At 44.0% G+C, this 20,590-nt stretch overlaps 1 protein-coding gene across 1 annotated transcript in view; it reads left to right on the top strand.

The window, feature by feature from the left end:
* Positions 1-20,590, top strand: part of LOC139536245 (plexin-A1-like) — a 416,804-nt gene that overhangs the window by 201,563 nt on the left and 194,651 nt on the right. Inside the window, exon 5 of the mRNA XM_071336602.1 lies at positions 14,372-14,472. Within this exon, the coding sequence (XP_071192703.1) occupies positions 14,372-14,472 (101 nt within the window). The remainder of the gene's footprint in view (positions 1-14,371; positions 14,473-20,590) is intronic.

The following is a 20,590-nucleotide window of genomic DNA, read 5'->3' as shown; positions in this document are numbered from 1 at the left end:
TTACCAACCCTTACCACCTGGGAGCGGCCCATCAGGAAGTCCAGGATCCAGTTGCAGAGGGAGGTGTTTAGTCCCAGGGTCCTTAGCTTAGTGAGGAGCTTTGAGGGCACTATGGTTTTGAATGCTGAGCTGTAGTCAATGAATAGCATTCTCACATAGGTGTTCCTTTTGTCCAGGTGGGAAAGGGCAGTGTGGAGTGCAATAGAGATTGCATCATCTGTGGATCTATTTGGGCGGTATGCAAATTTAAGTGGGTCTAGTGTTTCTGGGATAATGGTGTTGATGTGAGCCATGACCAGCCTTTCAAAACACTTCATGGCTACAGACGTGAGTGCTACGGGTCAGTAGTCATTAGTTCAGGTTACCTTAGTGTTCTTGGTCACAAGGACTATGGTGGTCTGCTTGAAACATGTTGGCATTACAGACTCCGACAGGGAGAGGTTGAAAATGTCAGTGAAGACACTTGCCAGATGGTCAGCGCACGCTCGAAGTATATGTCCTGGTAATCAGTCTGGCCCTGCAGCCTTGTGAATGTTGACCTGTTTAAAGGTCTTACTCACATCGGCTGCGGAGAGCGTGATCACACAGTCGTCCGGAACAGCTGATGCTCTCATGCATGTTTCAGTGTTACTTGCCTCGAAGCGAGTATAGAGGTAAACTAACTCGTCTGGTAGGCTCTTGTCACTAGGCATCACTTGGCTGTGCTTCCCTTTGTAGTCTGTAATAGTTTGCAAGCCCTTCCACATCCGACGAGCATCAGAGCCGGTGTAGTACGATTCGATTTTAGTCCTGTGCTGACGCTTTGCCTGTTTGATGGTTCATCGGAGGGCATAGCGGGATTTCTTTTAAGCTTCTCTCGGTTAGAGTCCCGCTCCTTGAAATCGGCTGCTCTAACCTTTAGCTCAGTGCGGATGTTGCCTGTATTCCATGGCTTCTGGTTGGGGTATGTACGTACAGTCACTGTGGGGGCGACGTCGTCGATGCATTTATTGATGAAGCCAGTGACTGATTGGTGTACTCCTCAATGCCATCGGAAGAATCCCGGAACATATTCCAGTCTGTGCTAGCAAAACAGTCCTGTAGCTTAGCATCTGCTTCATGTAACCAATTTTTTATTGATTTAGTCACTTGTGCTTCCTACTTGAATTTTTGCCTGTAAGCAGGAATAATTATGGTCAGATTTGCCAATGGAGGTTGAGGGAGAGCTTTGTACGCATCTCTGTGTGTGGAGTAAAGGTGGTCTAGAGTTTTTTTCCCCTCTGGTTGCACATTTAACATGCTGCTAGAAATTAGGCCAAAGGCTGCTGTTCTATCCTGCCGATGCAGTGTATAATCCGACAGCTGTATGTTATTCATTTTGTCATTTAGCTACGACTCGGTGAAACATAAGATATTCGTTTTTAGTGTCCCTTTTGTAGGATATATGTGCTTTTAGTTTGTCAAATTTATTTTCCAGCGATTGTATTTTGGCCAATAGCACAGATGGCAAAGACAGATTAGCCACTTGTCACCTTATCCTCACAAGGCACCCCGATCTCCTTCCGCGAAATCTCCGTCTCTTTCTCCTGCGAATGACGGGGGTGAGGGCCTGTTCGGGTGTCTGGAGTAAATCCCTCTCTTCCAACTCATTAAAGAAAAATTCTTCATCCAATTGAAGATGAGTAATTGCTGTTCTGATGTCCAGAAGCTCGTTTTGGTCATAAGAGACGGTAGCAGCAACATTATGTACAGTATAAGTTGCGAAAAAAACAAACAAAATAGCACGTTTGGTTCAGAGCCAATACAACGGCAGCCATTCTCCCCGGCGCCAATAGATTGATTAACTATGACTTTTCAAATCACCCAGCAGTGCTATTTGCAGAGTGAGCTCCAGGTAAATGTTGCAATTATTCAGCCATTCCACACAACACACTTTATTAGTGTCGGTAAACAGCTTTTTATTTGTCCATTGAAATATATATTTTTATGCCACAGCGTGTCTATCACAATGCAGGCTCCACTAAATGCAACTCTTGGTCTTTATATCCCAGGCTAGTAGAAATCAGCACATAGTTTTATGATCTTTCTCACCCAGAGATTGGCGTGATAGTCCAGAATGGTGAGATTTATCATGGTCACATTGTGAATTCAGTGTAATGTAATATATATGTCTGAGTAAGAGAGTGCTGACCCTCACCTTTAAGATAGCCAGGGGTCTCCTGGTCCTGGATCTACTGGGGGTGCAGGCTTTTGTTCCAGCCCCGCACTGGACCACGGCTAGTTTGTTTTAATTTGTTGTGTAAGCTAGGGTTGGGCGGTATTCAGATTGCCATTCATACCGGGGTTTATGGTGTTACCGTCAGTGTACACAAGGGGCGCTATATCAAATTAATTTATTTTCACACAAAACAAATTTAGGCAGCAGGGAACTTGATTACAGGCCTTACTGTCAGGAGGAGGAACAGAGCAGGCCTTACTGTCAGGAGGAGGAGCGGAGCAGGCCTTACTGTCAGGAGGAGGAGCGGAGCAGGCCTTACTGTCAGGAGGAGGAGCGGAGCAGGCCTTACTGTCAGGAGGAGGAGCGGAGCAGGCCTTACTGTCAGGAGAAGGTTCAGAGCAGGCCCTACTGTCAGGAGGAGGAGCGGAGCAGGCCCTACTGTCAGGAGGAGGAGCGGAGCAGGCCCTACTGTCAGGAGGAGGAGCGGAGCAGGCCTTACTGTCAGGAGGAGGAGCGGAGCAGGCCCTACTGTCAGGAGGAGGAGCGGAGCAGGCCTTACTGTCAGGAGGAGGAGCGGAGAGGCCCTACTGTCAGGAGGAGGAGTGGAGCAGGCCTTACTGTCAGGAGAAGGTTCAGAGCAGGCCCTACTGTCAGGAGGAGGAGCGGAGCAGGCCTTACTGTCAGGAGAAGGAGCGGAGCAGGCCTTACTGTCAGGAGGAGGAGCGGAGCAGGCCTTACTGTCAGGAGGAGGAGCGGAGCAGGCCTTACTGTCAGGAGGAGGAGCGGAGCAGGCCTTACCGTCAGGAGGAGGAGCGGAGCAGGCCTTACCGTCAGGAGGAGGAGCGGAGCAGGCCTTACCGTCAGGAGGAGGAGCGGAGCAGGCCTTACTGTCAGGAGGAGGAGCGGAGCAGGCCTTACTGTCAGGAGGAGGAGCGGAGCAGGCCTTACTGTCAGGAGGAGGAGCGGAGCAGGCCTTACTGTCAGGAGGAGGAGCGGAGCAGGCCTTACTGTCAGGAGGAGGAGCGGAGCAGGCCTTACTGTCAGGAGGAGGAGCAGAGCAGGCCCTACCGTCAGGAGGAGGAGCGGAGCAGGCCTTACCGTCAGGAGGAGGAGCGGAGCAGGCCTTACCGTCAGGAGGAGGAGCGGAGCAGGCCTTACCGTCAGGAGGATGAGCGGAGCAGGCCCTAATGTCAGGAGGAGGAGCGGAGCAGGCCCTACTGTCAGGAGAATGAGCGGAGCAGGCCCTACTGTCAGGAGGAGGAGCGGAGCAGGCCTTACTGTCAGGAGGAGGAGCGGAGCAGGCACTATTGTCAGGAGGAGGAGCGGAGCAGGCATTACTGTCAGGAGGAGGAGCGGAGCAGGCCCTACTGTCAGGAGGAGGAGCGGAGCAGGCCTTACTGTCAGGAGAAGGTTCAGAGCAGGCTCTACTGTCAGGAGGAGGAGTGGAGCAGGCCTTACTGTCAGGAGGAGGAGCGGAGCAGGCCTTACTGTCAGGAGGAGGAGCGGAGCAGGCCTTACTCTCAGGAGGAGGAGCGGAGCAGGCCTTACTGTCAGGAGGAGGAGCGGAGCAGGCCTTACCGTCAGGAGGAGGAGCGGAGCAGGCCTTACCGTCAGGAGGAGGAGCGGAGCAGGCCTTACCGTCAGGAGGAGGAGCGGAGCAGGCCTTTACCGTCAGGAGGAGGAGCGGAGCAGGCCTTACCGTCAGGAGGAGGAGCGGAGCAGGCCTTACCGTCAGGAGGAGGAGCGGAGCAGGCCCTACTGTCAGGAGGAGGAGCGGAGCAGGCCTTACCGTCAGGAGGAGGAGCGGAGCAGGCCTTACCGTCAGGAGGAGGAGCGGAGCAGGCCTTACCGTCAGGAGGAGGAGCGGAGCAGGCCTTACCATCAGGAGGAGGAGCGGAGCAGGCCTTACCGTCAGGAGGAGGAGCGGAGCAGGCCTTACCGTCAGGAGGAGGAGCGGAGCAGGCCCTACCGTCAGGAGAATGAGCGGAGCAGGCCCTACTGTCAGGAGGAGGAGCGGAGCAGGCCTTACTGTCAGGAGGAGGAGCGGAGCAGGCCTTACTGTCAGGAGGAGGAGCGGAGCAGGCCTTACTGTCAGGAGAATGAGCGGAGCAGGCCCTACTGTCAAGGGGAAGGAGCGGAGCAGGCCCTACTGTCAGGAGATGGTTCAGAACAGGCCCTACTGTCAGGAGAAGGAGCGGAGCAGGCCCTACTGTCAGGAAATGGAGCGGCGCAGGCCTTACTGTCAGGAGGAGGAGGGGCAACTGGGGAAAACCTTTACAAAAATGACATGCCCTCATTAAACTAGTTATAACTCCAGTTCTGTTTGTGATATTAAGATTCTAACACCGACAGTGTGTTATCTGGACTTAGTTAAACTTCTTGCAACTATAGGGGGTGCTGTTCCGCATTAGCATTTTTTGGTCTCCAAATTAAACTGCCTCGTGCTCAATTCTTGATCGTACAATATGCATATTATTGTTATTATTGGATAGAAAACACTTTCTAGTTTCTATAGCCGTTGGAATTTTGTCTCTGAGTGGTACAGAACTACTTCTACAGCACTTTTCCTGACAGGGAGTCAGATTTCAGAAATTTTGACCCCTGATCTGGGGTCGGTTTTAAGGTGCCTGTAAATGCTATGGAGAAACCGACACTGCCTACGTCTTCCTCTGGGTGTCAGTACGTCATCACGCTTTGAATGGAGTCGATTGCACAATCAGAGCCACTATAAAACAAGAAGACGTGGAAGTACCGTCCTTTCCCTTCGCGCGTTTTACGCAAGATGAACATCGGACTTGCCTCTTTCCAAATGGTTGTTTAGCCAGTGATATTTCTCCGGTCATGTTTTTAGTCGTTATAGTTGTTAAAAACATCATAATGTAGTTAATTTGAACCGTTTTATAGCAATTTATATCCGTTTAGTGCGATTTTGAGGAATTTCTTTGTCGTGCACTTTGAAGCTTTGGTCACGTTTCGGGGTCTCGGTCGATGTTAGTGGACACTTCGAAGGACAGAGGACATCTATCGACCAAAAGAAGATTAGACCCAAGAAAGGATACATTGCCCAAGAATCTGATGGAAAATCACCTCATAGTAAGAAATATTTAATATGATAAATCGTTGTTCTGTCGAAATATTTTAAACGCATAATCCGCCATTTTGTTTGTTATCGCTTCACTTGGCGAACCCTGTATTGCACAGTAAGGATAATTTTAGAAATGTAAATCAGCGGTTGCATTAAGAACTAATTTGTCTTTCGATTCCTGTCAACCCTGTATTTTTTAGTCAAGTATATGATTAGCTTTCGATTAAACTAGATCACTCTGAAAGATGACGTCCGACATTTTGAGGCTTGATTTGCCAGTATTTTCATTGTATAACCACGGTTTTGTATGGCTAAATATGCACATTTTCGAACAAACTCTATATGTATGTTGTAAAATGATGTTACAGGAGTGTCATCGGAAGAATTCTGAGAAGGTTAGTGAAAAAATTAATATATTTTGGCGATGATTACGTTATAGCTCTCTTTGGCTTGAATCGATGCTCTGGTAACGTTTGCACATGTGGTATGCTAACTTATCGATTTATTGTGTTTTCGCTGTAAAACGCTTAGAAAATCTGAAATATTGTCTGAAATCACAAGATCTGGGTCTTTCCATTGCTATGCTTTGTCTATTCTTATGAAATGTTTTATGATGAGTAAATTGGTCATACACGTTGCTCTCTATAGTAATTCTAGTCGAGTTGTGATGGTCGGTGCAATTGTAAACTGTGATTTCTACCTGAAATATGCACTTTTTTCTAACAAAACCTATCCTATACCATAAATATGTTATCAGACTGTCATCTGATGAGGTTTTTTATTGGTTATTGGCTATCAATATCTTAGTTTAGCCGAATTGGTGATAGCTACTGGTGGAGAGAAAAAATGGTGGACAAAGAAATTGTGTATTTTGCTAACGTGTTTAGCTAATAGATTTACATATTGTGTCTTCCCTGTAAAACATTTTAAAAATCTGAAATGGTGGCTTTATTCACAAGATCTGTATCTTTCATCTGGTGTCTTGGACTTGTGATTTAATGATATTTAGATGCTACTATCTACTTGTGAAGCTATGCTAGCTATGCTAATCAGTGTGTGGGGGGGGTGGGGGGTGATCCCGGACCCGGGGTAGAGGCTCGTGAAAGGTTAAAGTCAAGGACGGATGGGGGCTTGACTCAAAAAATGTCAGAGTAATAAAAAATTATAATTAATGAGCAGTGAAATGACTGCTTTAGCGGATTTAGTGTTAAAACAGAGAGTGACATTGACACGTCTTCTATCATATAGCAGCCTATCCGCTCTGAGCAGCTCTTCCTCTTTGTGTCATTCTTCAGCACCTCTTACTTTCTCTCTGCATCCCATCCGGGCAGCCGGCCAAATCCTCACTGGATGCTAATGAAAAGAGCTTCTAGAATAACCATCCATCAGGCTAGATTATAACCCTAGCCCTAACCCTTCATGCTAAAATATAACCCTCGCCCTAACCCTTCATGCTAAAATATAACCCTAGCCCTAACCCTTCATGCTAAAATATAACCCTAGCCCTAACCCTTCATGCTTAAATATAACCCTAGCCCTAACCCTTCATGCTAAAATATAACCCTAGCCCTAACCCTTCATGCTAAAATATAACCCTCACCCTAACCCTTCATGCTAAAATATAACCCTAGCCCTAACCTTTGACCCTAGAATATAACCCTAGCCCTAACCCTTGACACTAAAATATAACCCTAGCCCTAACCCTTCAGGTTAGAATATAACCATGGCCCTAACCCTTCAGGCTAGAATATAACATTAACCCTTCAGGCTAGAATATAACCCTAGCCCTAACCCTTCAGGCTAGAATATAACCCTAACCCTTCAGGCTAGAATATAACCCTAACCCTTCAGGCTAGAATATAACCCTAACCCTTCAGGCTAGAATATAACCCTACCCCTTCAGGCTAGAATATAACCCTACCCCTTCAGGCTAGAATATAACCCTAACCCTTCAGGCTAGAATATAACCCTACCCCTTCAGGCTAGAATATAACCCTAACCCTTCAGGCTAGATTATAACCCTAACCCTTCAGGCTAGAATATAACCCTAACCCTTCAGGCTAGAATATAACCCTAACCCTTCAGGCTAGAATATAACCCTAACCCTTCAGGCTAGAATATAACCCTAACCCTTCAGGCTAGAATATAACCCTAACCCTTCAGGCTAGATTATAACCCTAACCCTTCAGGCTAGAATATAACCCTAACCCTTCAGGCTAGATTATAACCCTAACCCTTCAGGCTAGAATATAACCCTAACCCTTCAGGCTAGAATATAACCCTAACCCTTCAGGCTAGAATATAACCCTACCCCTTCAGGCTAGAATATAACCCTAACCCTTCAGGCTAGAATATAACCCTAACCCTTCAGGCTAGAATATAACCCTAACCCTTCAGGCTAGAATATAACCCTACCCCTTCAGGCTAGAATATAACCCTAACCCTTCAGGCTAGAATATAACCCTAACCCTTCAGGCTAGATTATAACCCTAACCCTTCAGGCTAGAATATAACCCTAACCCTTCAGGCTAGAATATAACCCTAACCCTTCAGGCTAGATTATAACCCTAACCCTTCAGGCTAGAATATAACCCTAACCCTTCAGGCTAGAATATAACCCTAACCCTTCAGGCTAGAATATAACCCTAACCCTTCAGGCTAGATTATAACCCTAACCCTTCAGGCTAGAATATAACCCTAACCCTTCAGGCTAGAATATAACCCTAACCCTTCAGGCTAGAATATAACCCTAACCCTTCAGGCTAGAATATAACCCTAACCCTTCAGGCTAGATTATAACCCTAACCCTTCAGGCTAGAATATAACCCTAACCCTTCAGGCTAGAATATAACCCTAACCCTTCAGGCTAGAATATAACCATAACCCTTCAGGCTAGAATATAACCATAACCCTTCAGGCTAGATTATAACCCTAACCCTTCAGGCTAGAATATAACCCTAACCCTTCAGGCTAGATTATAACCCTAACCCTTCAGGCTAGAATATAACCCTAACCCTTCAGGCTAGATTATAACCCTAACCCTTCAGGCTAGAATATAACCCTAACCCTTCAGGCTAGAATATAACCCTAACCCTTCAGGCTAGATTATAACCCTAACCCTTCAGGCTAGAATATAACCATAACCCTTCAGGCTAGAATATAACCCTAACCCTTCAGGCTAGATTATAACCCTAACCCTTCAGGCTAGAATATAACCCTAACCCTTCAGGCTAGAATATAACCCTAACCCTTCAGGCTAGAATATATAACCCTAGCCCTAACCCTTCAGGCTAGAATATAACCCTAACCCTTCAGGCTAGATTATAACCCTAACCCTTCAGGCTAGAATATATAACCCTAGCCCTAACCCTTCAGGCTAGAATATAACCCTAACCCTTCAGGCTAGAATATAACCCTAACCCTTCAGGCTAGAATATATAACCCTAGCCCTAACCCTTCAGGCTAGAATATAACCCTAACCCTTCAGGCTAGATTATAACCCTAGCCCTTCAGGCTAGAATATATAACCCTAGCCCTAACCCTTCAGGCTAGAATATAACCCTAACCCTTCAGGCTAGATTATAACCCTAACCCTTCAGGCTAGAATATAACCCTAACCCTTCAGGCTAGAATATAACCCTAACCCTTCAGGCTAGAATATAACCCTAACCCTTCAGGCTAGAATATAACCCTAACCCTTCAGGCTAGAATATAACCCTAACCCTTCAGGCTAGATTATAACCCTAACCCTTCAGGCTAGATTATAACCCTAACCCTTCAGGCTAGAATATAACCCTAACCCTTCAGGCTAGAATATAACCATAACCCTTCAGGCTAGAATATAACCCTAACCCTTCAGGCTAGAATATAACCCTAACCCTTCAGGCTAGAATATAACCCTAACCCTTCAGGCTAGAATATAACCCTAACCCTTCAGGCTAGAATATATAACCCTAGCCCTAACCCTTCAGGCTAGAATATAACCCTAACCCTTCAGGCTAGAATATATAACCCTAGCCCTACCCCTTCAGGCTAGAATATAACCCTAGCCCTTCATGCTAGAATATAACCCTAACCCTTCAGGCTAGATTATAACCCTAACCCTTCATGCTAGAATATAACCCTAGCCCTTCTGGCTAGATTATAACCCTAACCCTTCAGGGTGTGATGTGATGGTGGGTGGGAGGGGGGAGGAGAGAGAGAGAGCGAGAGAGTTTGTTTTTGTATGTGTGTGTGCATATGTATCTGCTTGTGTGTTGACGTGGGTTTTCTGACAGCACTGCTCCCTCCCAGTGCTTGGCAATGTGACATGATGTAGAGGAAATGGTAGGATTTGTCACACACACACATACAGCTCTGGAAAAAATGAAGAGACCACTGCAAAATGATCAATTTCTCTGGTGTTACTATTTATAGGTATGTGTTTGGATAAAATAAAAATAAATATTTTAATTCTATTAACTACTGATAACATTTCTTCCAAATTCCAAATATAGAGCATTTATGCATTTATTTGCAGAAAATGACAACCGGTCAAAATAACAAAAAAGATGCAGTGTTGTCAGACCTCGAATAATGCAAAGAAACATTTTCATATACATTTTTAAACAACATAATACTAATGTTTTAACTTAGGAAGAGTTCAGATATCAATATTTGTTGGAATAACCCAGATTTTCAATCACAGCTTTCATGTGTCTTGGCATGCTCTCCACCAGTCTTTCACATTGATGTTGGGTGACTTTATGCCACTCCTGGCGCAAAAATTCAAGCAGCTCGGCTTTGTTTGATGGCTTGTGATCATCCATCTTCCTCTTGATCACATTCCAGAGGTTTTCAATGGGGTTCAGGTCTGGAGATTGGGCTGGCCATGACAGGGTCTTGATCTGGTGGTCCTCCATCCACACCTTGATTAACCTGGCTGTGTGGCATGGAGCATTGTCCTGCTGGAAAAAACTGTTGGGGAACATTGTCAGAGCAGAAGGAAGCAAGTTTTCTTCCAGGACAACCTTGTACGTGGCTTGATTCATGCGTCCTTCACAAAGACGAATCTGCCCGATTCCAGCCTTGTTGAAGCACCCCCAGATCATCACCGATCCTCCACCAAATTTCACAGTGGTTGCGAGACCTAGAGGCCTACAAGTCACAGTGTCTCGCACCCACTGTGAAATTTTGTGGGGGATCGGCCAGCATCCCAGAGTCGTCTCTTCACTTGTGACGTTGAGACTGGTGTACTTGTCCTCTTGCTCAGTTGTGCACCGGGGCTTCCCCCTTCTATCTACTCTGGTTATTGCCAGTTTGTGCTATTCTGTAAAGGGAGTAGTACACAGCGTTGTACGAGATCTTCTGTTTCTTGGCAATTTCTCCCATGGAATAGCCTTCATTTCTCAGAACAAGAATAGACTGACACGTTTCAGAAGAAAGTGCTTTGTTTCTAGCTTTTTTGAGCCTGTAATCGAACCCACAAATGCTCCAGATAATCAACTAGTTTAAAGAAGGCACATTTTATTGCTTCTTTTATCAGTACAACAGCTTTCAGCTGTGCTATCATAATTGCAAAAGGGTTTTCTAATGATCAATTAACCTTTTAAAATGATAAACTTGGATTAGCTAACACAACGTGCCAGGCCTCTGTACGCCTATGTAGATATTCCCAAAAAATATGCCGTTTCCAGCTACAATAGTAATTTACAAAATGAACAATGTCTACACTGTATTTCTGATCAATTTGATGTTATTTTAATGGACCAAAAAATTGCTTTTCTTTCAAAACCAAGGACATTTCTAAGTGACCCCAAACTTATGAAAGGTAGTGTATATATATGTGTGTGTGTGTGTGTATATATACAGTTGAAGTCGGAAGTTTACATACACTTAGGTTGGATTCATTAAAACATGTTTTTCAACCACTCCACAAATTTCTTGTTAACAAACTATAGTTTTGGCAAGTCGGTTAGGACATCTACTTTGTGCATGACACAAGTAATTTTTCCAACAATTGTTTACAGACAATTGATTACAACAATTGTTTGCCTTTAAACAGCTTGAAAAATTCCAGAAAATGATGTCATGGCTTTAGAAGCTTCTGATAGGCTAATTGACATCATTTGGGTCAATTGGAGGTGTGGATGTATTTCAAGGCCTACCTTCAAACTGAGTGCTTCTTTGCTTGACATCATGGGAAAATCAAAAGAAATCAGGCAAGACCTCAGAAAAAAAGTTGTAGACCTCCACAACTCTTGTTCATCCTTGGGAGCAATTTCCAAATGCCTGAAGGTACCACGTTCACCTTTACAAACAATAGTACGCAAGTATAAACACCATGGGACCACGCAGCCGTCATACCGCTCAGGAAGGAGACGCATTCTGTTTCCTAGAGATGAACGTACTTGCGAAAAGGTGCGAAAAGTTCAAATCAATCCCATAACAACAGCAAAGGACATTGTGAAGATGCTGGAGGAAACAGGTACAAAAGCATCTATATCCACAGTAAAATGAGTCCTATATCGACATAACCTGAAAGGCCACTCAGCAAGGAAGAAGCCACTGCTCCGAAACCACCATAAAAAAGCCAGACACTATGGTCTGCAACTGCAAATGGAGAAATGTCCTCTGGTCTGATGAAACAAAAATAGAACCTTTTGGCCATAATGACCATCGTTATGTTTGGAGGAATAAAGGGGGAGGCTTGCAAGCCGAAGAACACCATCCCAACCGTGAAGCACGGGGTGGCAGCATCATGCTGTGGGGGTGCTTTGCTGCAGGAGGGACTGGTACACTTAACAAAATAGATGGCATCATGAGGGGGGGAAATTATGTCTATATTGAATCAACATCTCAAGACATCAGTCAGGAAGTTAAAGCTTGGTCGCAAATGGGTCTTCCAAATGCACAATGACCCCAAGTATACTTCCAAAGTTGTGGCAAAATAGCTTAAGGACAACAAAGTCAAGGTATTGGAGTGGCCATCACAAAGCCCTGAAAGTAAGAAGGCTTACAAACCTGACTCAGTTACACCAGCTCTGTCATGAGGAATGGGCCAACTTATTGTGGGAAGCTTGTGGAAGGCTACCCGAAACGTTTGACCCAAATTAAACAATTTAAAGGAAATGCTACCAAATACTAATTGAGTGTATGTAAACTTCTGACCCATTGGGTATGTGATGAAAGAAATAAAAGCTGAAAGAAATAATTCTCTCTACTATTATTCTGACATTTCACGTTCTTAAAATAAAGTGGTGATCCAAACTGACCTAAAACAGGGATTTTTACAAGGATTAAATGTCAGGATTTGTGAAAAACTGAGTTTAAATGTATTTGGCAAAGGTGTATGTAAACTTCCGACTTCAACCATATATCTATATTACAGTGGGGAGAACAAGTATTGATACACTGCCAATTTTGCAGGTTTTCCTACTTACAAAGCATGTCGAGGTCTGTAGTGAGATCTTGCATGGAGCCCCAGACCGAGGGTGATTGACCGTCATCTTTAACCATTTTCTAATAATTGCGTCAACAGTTGTTGCCTTCTCAGCAAGCTGCTTGCCTATTGTCCTGTAGCCCATCCCAGCCTTGTGCAGGTCTACAATTTTATCCCTGATGTCTTTACACAGCTCTCTGGTCTTGGCCATTGTGGAGTGGTTGGAGTCTGTTTGATTGAGTGTGTGGATAGGTGTCTTTTATACAGGTAACGAGTTCAAACAGGTGCAGTTAATACAGGTAATGAGTGGAGAACAGGAGGGCTTCTTAAAGAAAAACAGGTCTGTGAGAGCCGGAATTCTTACTGGTTGGTAGGTGATCAAATACTTATGTCATGCAATAAAATGCAAATTAATTACTGAAAAATCATACAATGTGATTTTCTGGATTTTTTCCGTCTCTCACAGTTGAAGTGTACCTATGATAAAAATTACAGACCTCTACATGCTTTGTAAGTAGGAAAACCTGCAAAAATTGTGAGTGTATCCAATACTTGTTCTCCCCACTGTATATATATATGCTGTTCACACACACCCCAGGACAGTCTCCTAACACACAAACTTGACCCGGCCCATCTCTTTACCCATCAGCCTTATGTCCCACTACAATATTTTCCCTCTCCTCGTTCCTAGGTTCCTCCCTTTCCTCCACCCCTCCTCCTCTCTTCTTGTAAAGTAAGCCTCCACATCGCTCACCTCCAGCTTGTCTCCCTTGTCGTGTGTGGATTACCCATGGTGAGAGAGGGCGGGGGAGAGAGAGAGACTAGGTGGGTCTCCATGCCTGTGTGTGTTTCTCTCACTCTGCTAGCTATAATGACGGCTCCCAGGGGAAGTAGTTTAGTGGTCTTACTTACCGTTTTAGAGGGATCTCTTTCCCAACACGTGATTTAAAGGTAGCCTGCAGTAGAAATATAATACTTACCCACCTTATCATTAACACACAGACAAACACATACACACAGACAGACAGATATATACACACATGGGAAGAACGGTGGAGAGAAGGCCTCACTGAACTGTGTGTTGTGGTCAATAAGAGTGCTATTTTACTCCCAACACAAACACACACAAGCAAAAGCACCCTATTCTGGTGTAGAGGGTTAACTTACACACATCCTGTGGAACATGGAAACATCTGTAGCTCATCACTACGATTTTACCTCTCTAATCGCGTTGAAGAAGTTACACACACAACGTCACACTGTGAGTCCATCCGTCTTCTCCACCACCGGTTGGGTTTTGGAGGTCACCTGTCAATCAAAAGCAGTTGCCACCTGTCAGCCGGCCCAGCGTGCATTGCGTGCCTGCTCCCTAAACTGGTGTACGCACCGTTGGTGGCTGTCACACACACCGCTAGACATGAACGACACTCTAGGACACACGCTGCTTCATCAACACGCTACAGTAGAAAGAAAGAACACAGACAAGCACATACTTCCAGCCTCTGGCACTTTGAAATGTAGTTAAATGTAATTTATTTTTCAGTCCATATTTGTGCATACATATCTGTGTCGTGTGCACTGCATTGCTTTAATATGATTTGAAAGGCTAACATCGTTCTCTCTCTCCTTTCCATCCATCTCCCCCTCCCCCCCACTTCTCTCTCTGTAGGTGAGCAGGGTACCAGTAGAGAGCTGTGAGCAGTACACCACCTGTGGCCAGTGCCTGGGCTCCAAAGACCCCCACTGTGGCTGGTGTGTCCTCCACAACATGTAAGTACAAATATTGTACACTCGGTCTACACACTCTCACTCATATATAGCTACTCTTTGTTCATGCTATACTGTCATTCATAATCAAAACAAACTTTATTTGTCACTTGCGCCAAATACAAGTGTAGACCTTACAGTGAAATGCTTACTTACAAGCCCTAACTTCTTATGGCTGCAATCCCGGTGACGGGATGATATGACAACAGCCAGTGAAAGTGCAGGGCGCCAAATTCAAAACAACAGAAATCTCATAATTAAATTCCTCAGACATACATGTTTCTTATACCATTTTAAAGGTAATCTTGTTGTTAATCCCACCAAAGTGTCCGATTTCAAATATGCTTTTCAGCGAAAGCACTACAAACGATTATGTTAGGTCACACCAAACCACAATAAGCACAGCCATTTTTCCAGCGAAAGATAGCAGTCACAAAAAGCAGAAATATAGCTAAAATGAATCACTAACCTTTGATGATCTTCATCAGATGACACTCATAGGACTTCATGTTACACAATACATGCATGTTTTGTTTGATAAAGTTCATATTTATATAAAAAAATCTGAGTTTACATTGGCGCGTTACATTCAACGCGCCCATCAAGTGATTTTGCATAGCCACATGGTTTCAACAGAAATACTCATCATAAATGTAGATGATAATACAAGTTATACACATGGAATTATAGAGATACCTCTCCTTAATGCAACCGCTGTGTCAGATTTCAAAAAAACTTTACGGAAAAAGCAAACCATGCAATAATCTGAGACGGCGCTCAGAACAATAGCCAAATTAGCCGCCATGTTGGAGTCAACAGAAACCAGAAATTACATGATACATATTCCCTTATCTTTGATGATATTTATCAGAATGCACTCCCAGGAATCCTAGTTCCACAATAAATCGTTGATTTGTTCGATAATGTCCATTACTTATGTCCAAGTAGCTACTTTTGCTTGCATGTGTAGTACACGTGTCCAAATGCTCGTGGAAGATGCAGGCAAACGTCGGACGAAAACTTCAAAAAGTTATATTACAAGTCGAATAAACTGGTCAAAATAAGTAGATAATCAATCTTCAGGATGTTGTTATCATATATATCCAATAACGTTCCAACCGGAGCATTCCTTCATGTCTGTAGAAGAAATGGAACGCAAGGCGATATCATGAGGAAAGCGCGTGACCAGGAACTGGCAATCTGCCAGACCACTGACTCATTCCTCTCTCAACCGGCCCCACAACACAGTATACACTTCATTCAACGTTCTACCGACTGTTGACATCTAGTGGAAGGCGTAGGAAGTGCAAACAGATCCATATATTACAGGGAATCGAATAGACGATGAGTTTAACATCGACCAGCCTCAGAATTTCCACTTCCTCTTTGGATTTTTTCTCAGGTTTTTCCTGCCATATGAGTTCTGTTATACTCACAGACATAGTTCAAACAGTTTTAGAAACTGCAGAGTGTTTTCTATACAATACTAATAATAATATGCATATACAGTGGGGCAAAAAAGTATTTAGTCAGCCACCAATTGTGCAAGTTCTCCCACTTAAAAAGATGAGAGAGGCCTGTAATTTTCATCATTGGTACACTTCAACTATGACAGACAAAAAGAGAAAAAAAATCCAGAAAATCACATTGTAGGATTTTTTATGAATTTATTTGCAAATTATGGTGGAAAATAAGTATTTGGTCAATAACAAAAGTTTATCTCAATACTTTGTTATATACCCTTTGTTGGCAGTGACAGAGGTCAAACGTTTTCTGTAAGTCTTCACAAGGTTTTCACACACTGTTGCTGGTATTTTGGCCCATTCCTCCATGCAGATCTCCTCTGTAGTGATGTTTTGGGGCTGTTGCTGGGCAACACGGACTTTCAACTCCCTCCAAAGATTTTCTATGGGGTTGAGATCTGGAGACTGGCTAGGCCACTCCAGGACCTTGAAATGCTTCTTACGAAGCCACTCCTTCGTTGCCCGGGCGGTGTGTTTGGGATCATTGTCATGCTGAAAGACCCAGCCACGTTTCATCTTCAATGCCCTTGCTGATGGAAGGAGGTTTTCACTCAAAATCTCACGATACATGGCCCCATTCATTCTTTCCTTTACACGGATCAGTCGTCCTGGTCCCTTTGCAGAAAAACATCCCCAAAGCATGATGTTTCCACCCCCATGCTTCAAGTAGGTATGGTGTTCTTTGGATGCAACTCAGCATTCTTTGTCCTCCAAACATGACGAGTTGAGTTTATACCAAAAAGTTATATTTTGGTTTCATCTGACCATATGACATTCTCCCAATCTTCTTCTGGATCATCCAAATGCTCTCTAGCAAACTTCAGACGGGCCTGGACATGTACTGGCTTAAGCAGGGGGACACGTCTGGCACTGCAGGATTTGAGTCCCTGGCGGCGTAGTGTGTTACTGATGGTAGGCTTTGTTACTTTGGTCCCAGCTCTCTGCAGGTCATTCACTAGGTCCCCCCGTGTGGTTCTGGGATTTTTGCTCACCGTTCTTGTGATCATTTTGACCCCACGGGGTGAGATCTTGCGTGGAGCCCTAGATCGAGGGAGATTATCAGTGGTCTTGTATGTCTTCCATTTCCTAATAATTGCTCCCACAGTTGATTTCTTCAAACCAAGCTGCTTACCTATTGCAGATTCAGTCTTCCCAGCCTGGTGCAGGTCTACAATTTTGTTTCTGGTGTCCTTTGACAGCTCTTTGGTCTTGGCCATAGTGGAGTTTGGAGTGTGACTGTTTGAGGTTGTGGACAGGTGTCTTTTATACTGATAACAAGTTCAAACAGGTGCCATTAATACAGGTAATGAGTGGAGGACAGAGGAGCCTCTTAAAGAAGAAGTTACAGGTCTGTGAGAGCCAGAAATCTTGCTTGTTTGTAGGTGACCAAATACTTATTTTCCACCAAAATTTGCAAATAAATTCATAAAAAATCCTACAATGTGATTTTCTGGATTTTTTTCCTCATTTTGTCTGTCATAGTTGAAGTGTACCTATGATGAAAATTACAGGCCTCTCTCATCTTTTTAAGTGGGAGAACTTGCACAATTGGTGGCTGACTAAATACTTTTTTGCCCCACTGTATGTCTGTGTGTGGAGTAAAGGTGGTCTAAAGTTTTTTTTCTCCTCTGGATGCACGTGACATGCTGGTAGTAATGAGGTAAAACGGATTTATGTTTGCCTGCAATAAAATCCCAGGCTACTAGGAGCGCCGCTTCTGGATGAGCATTTCTTGTTTGCTTATGGACTTATAGAGTTGGTTGAGTGCGGTCTTAGTGCCAGCATCGGTTTGTGGTGGTAAATAGACTGCTACGAATAATATAGATGAGAACTCTCTTGGTAGATAGTGTGGTCTACAGCTTATCATAAGGTACTCTACCTCAGGCGAGCAATACCTTGAGAATTCTTTAATATTAGACATTACGTACCAGCTATTATTGACAAACAGACACATTCCTACTTTCGTCTTACCAGACGTAGCTTCTCTGTTCTGCCGGTGCATGGAAAACCCCGCCAGCTCTATATTATCCGTGTCATCGTTCAGCCACGACTCGGTGAAACATAAGATAATACAGTTAATGTCCCATTGGCAGGATAATCTTGATCTTAGGTCATCAATTTTGTTTTCCAACGATTGCACGTTGGCCAAAAGAACGGATGGCAATGGGAGTTTACTCGCTCGCCTATGAATTCTCAGACGGCAGACGGCACCCCCGCACTTTTTCTCCGTCTTTTCTTCACGCAAATGACGGGGTTTTGGGCCTGTACCCGGAAAGCAGTATATCCTTCACATCGGACTCGTTAAGTAAAAAGCTTCTTCCAGTTTGATGTGAGTAATCGCTGTTCTGATGTCCAGAAGTTAATTTCGGTCATAAGAGACAGTAGCAGTAACATTATGTACAAAATAAGGTGCAAACAACACAAAAAACCTAACAAATTAGCACAGTTGGTTAGGAGCATGTAAAATGTCAGCCATTCTCTCCGGCACAATTTTCCTCCATCATATACAGCTACTCTGGGTACATGCTATACTGTCATTCATATACAGCTACTCTGGGTACATGCTATACTGTCATTCATATACAGCTACTCTGGGTACATGCTATACTGTCATTCGTATACAGCTACTCTGGGTACATGCTATACTGTCATTCATATACAGCTACTCTGGGTACATGCTATACTGTCATTCATATACAGCTACTCTGGGTACATGCTATACTGTCATTCATATACAGCTACTCTGGGTACATGCTATACTGTCATTCATATACAGCTACTCTGGGTACATGCTATACTGTCATTCATATACAGCTACTCTGGGTACATGCTATACTGTCATTCATATACAGCTACTCTGGGTACATGCTATACTGTCATTCGTATACAGCTACTCTGGGTACATGCTATACTGTCATTCATATACAGCTACTCTGGGTACATGCTATACTGTCATTCGTATACAGCTACTCTGGGTACATGCTATACTGTCATTCATATACAGCTACTCTGGGTACAAGCTATACTGTCATTCATATACAGCTACTCTGGGTACATGCTATACGGTCATTCATATACAGCTACTCTGGGTACATGCTATACTGTCATTCATATACAGCTACTCTGGGTACATGCTATACTGTCATTCGTGTACAGCTACTCTGGGTACATGCTATACTGTCATTCATATACAGCTACTCTGGGTACATGCTATACTGTCATTCATATACAGCTACTCTGGGTACATGCTATACGGTCATTCGTATACAGCTACTCTTGGTACATGCTATACTGTCATTCGTATACAGCTACTCTGGGTACATGCTATACTGTCATTCGTATACAGCTACTCTGGGTACATGCTATACTGTCATTCGTATACAGCTACTCTGGGTACATGCTATACTGTCATTCATATACAGCTACTCTGGGTACATGCTATACTGTCATTCGTATACAGCTACTCTGGGTACATGCTATACTGTCATTCGTATACAGCTACTCTGGGTACATGCTATACTGTCATTCGTATACAGCTACTCTGGGTACATGCTATACTGTCATTCGTATACAGCTGCTCTGGGTACATGTTATACTGTCATTCATATACAGCTACTCTGGGTACATGCTATACTGTCATTCATATACAGCTACTCTGGGTACATGCTATACTGTCATTCATATACAGCTACTCTGGGTACATGCTATACTGTCATTCATATACAGCTACTCTGGGTACATGCTATACTGTCATTCATATACAGCTACTCTGGGTACATGCTATACTGTCATTCATATACAGCTACTCTGGGTACATGCTATACTGTCATTCGTATACAGCTACTCTGGGTACATGCTATACTGTCATTCGTATACAGCTACTCTTGGTACATGCTATACTGTCATTCATATACAGCTACTCTGGGTACATGCTATACTGTCATTCATATACAGCTACTCTGGGTACATGCTATACTGTCATTCATATACAGCTACTCTGGGTACATGCTATACTGTCATTCATATACAGCTACTCTCTACATGATGTACTGCGTCCTGATAGTCTAACAGAGCCCCTGTCTCCTTTCTTTTATCTGCTCTGATGTGAATTGGATAAAGTGCAAAACACATCTTTAGGTAGGTCCCATTTACTTTAACATGTCACGCTCTCACGGATGAGAGGTTTTGTGAGCAACAATGATGAGGAAAGGAGGCTACTGGTGAGCATTTGGACTCTGAAGCTATCCTCTGAATTGAAAGCCTTAGCTATTTGCCATCACATGAAAATCAATGTTGATACTGCCTTGTATCTTTTAGAAGATCTTAAGATTCATGAATAAACTTACTAGTAGCAGATGGCAGTGCAGAGCATGCCAGGTGTCCTTGTTGACACCCCACATATGTAGGTGTTATTTTACCTCTCAGTGTGTTGCGCTACAGCAGAGAGTGTGTTAGCTTGCTAGTCAGTGTGTTAGGCACTGTACAGTAGGCATAGTCAATGTGTGACTTCTCACCAGACATGTGTGTGTGCGCAGTGTGACTTCTTACCAGACACGATGCTATATAAGATACACTTGGTGACACAGTGTGGTTCTCTC

This window comes from Salvelinus alpinus, chromosome 12 (assembly GCF_045679555.1).
Source record: "Salvelinus alpinus chromosome 12, SLU_Salpinus.1, whole genome shotgun sequence".
In the NCBI taxonomy this organism is placed as follows: domain Eukaryota; kingdom Metazoa; phylum Chordata; class Actinopteri; order Salmoniformes; family Salmonidae; genus Salvelinus; species Salvelinus alpinus.
The sequence above is the reverse complement of the archived record's forward strand: the minus strand, read 5'-3'. Positions and strand labels throughout refer to the sequence as shown.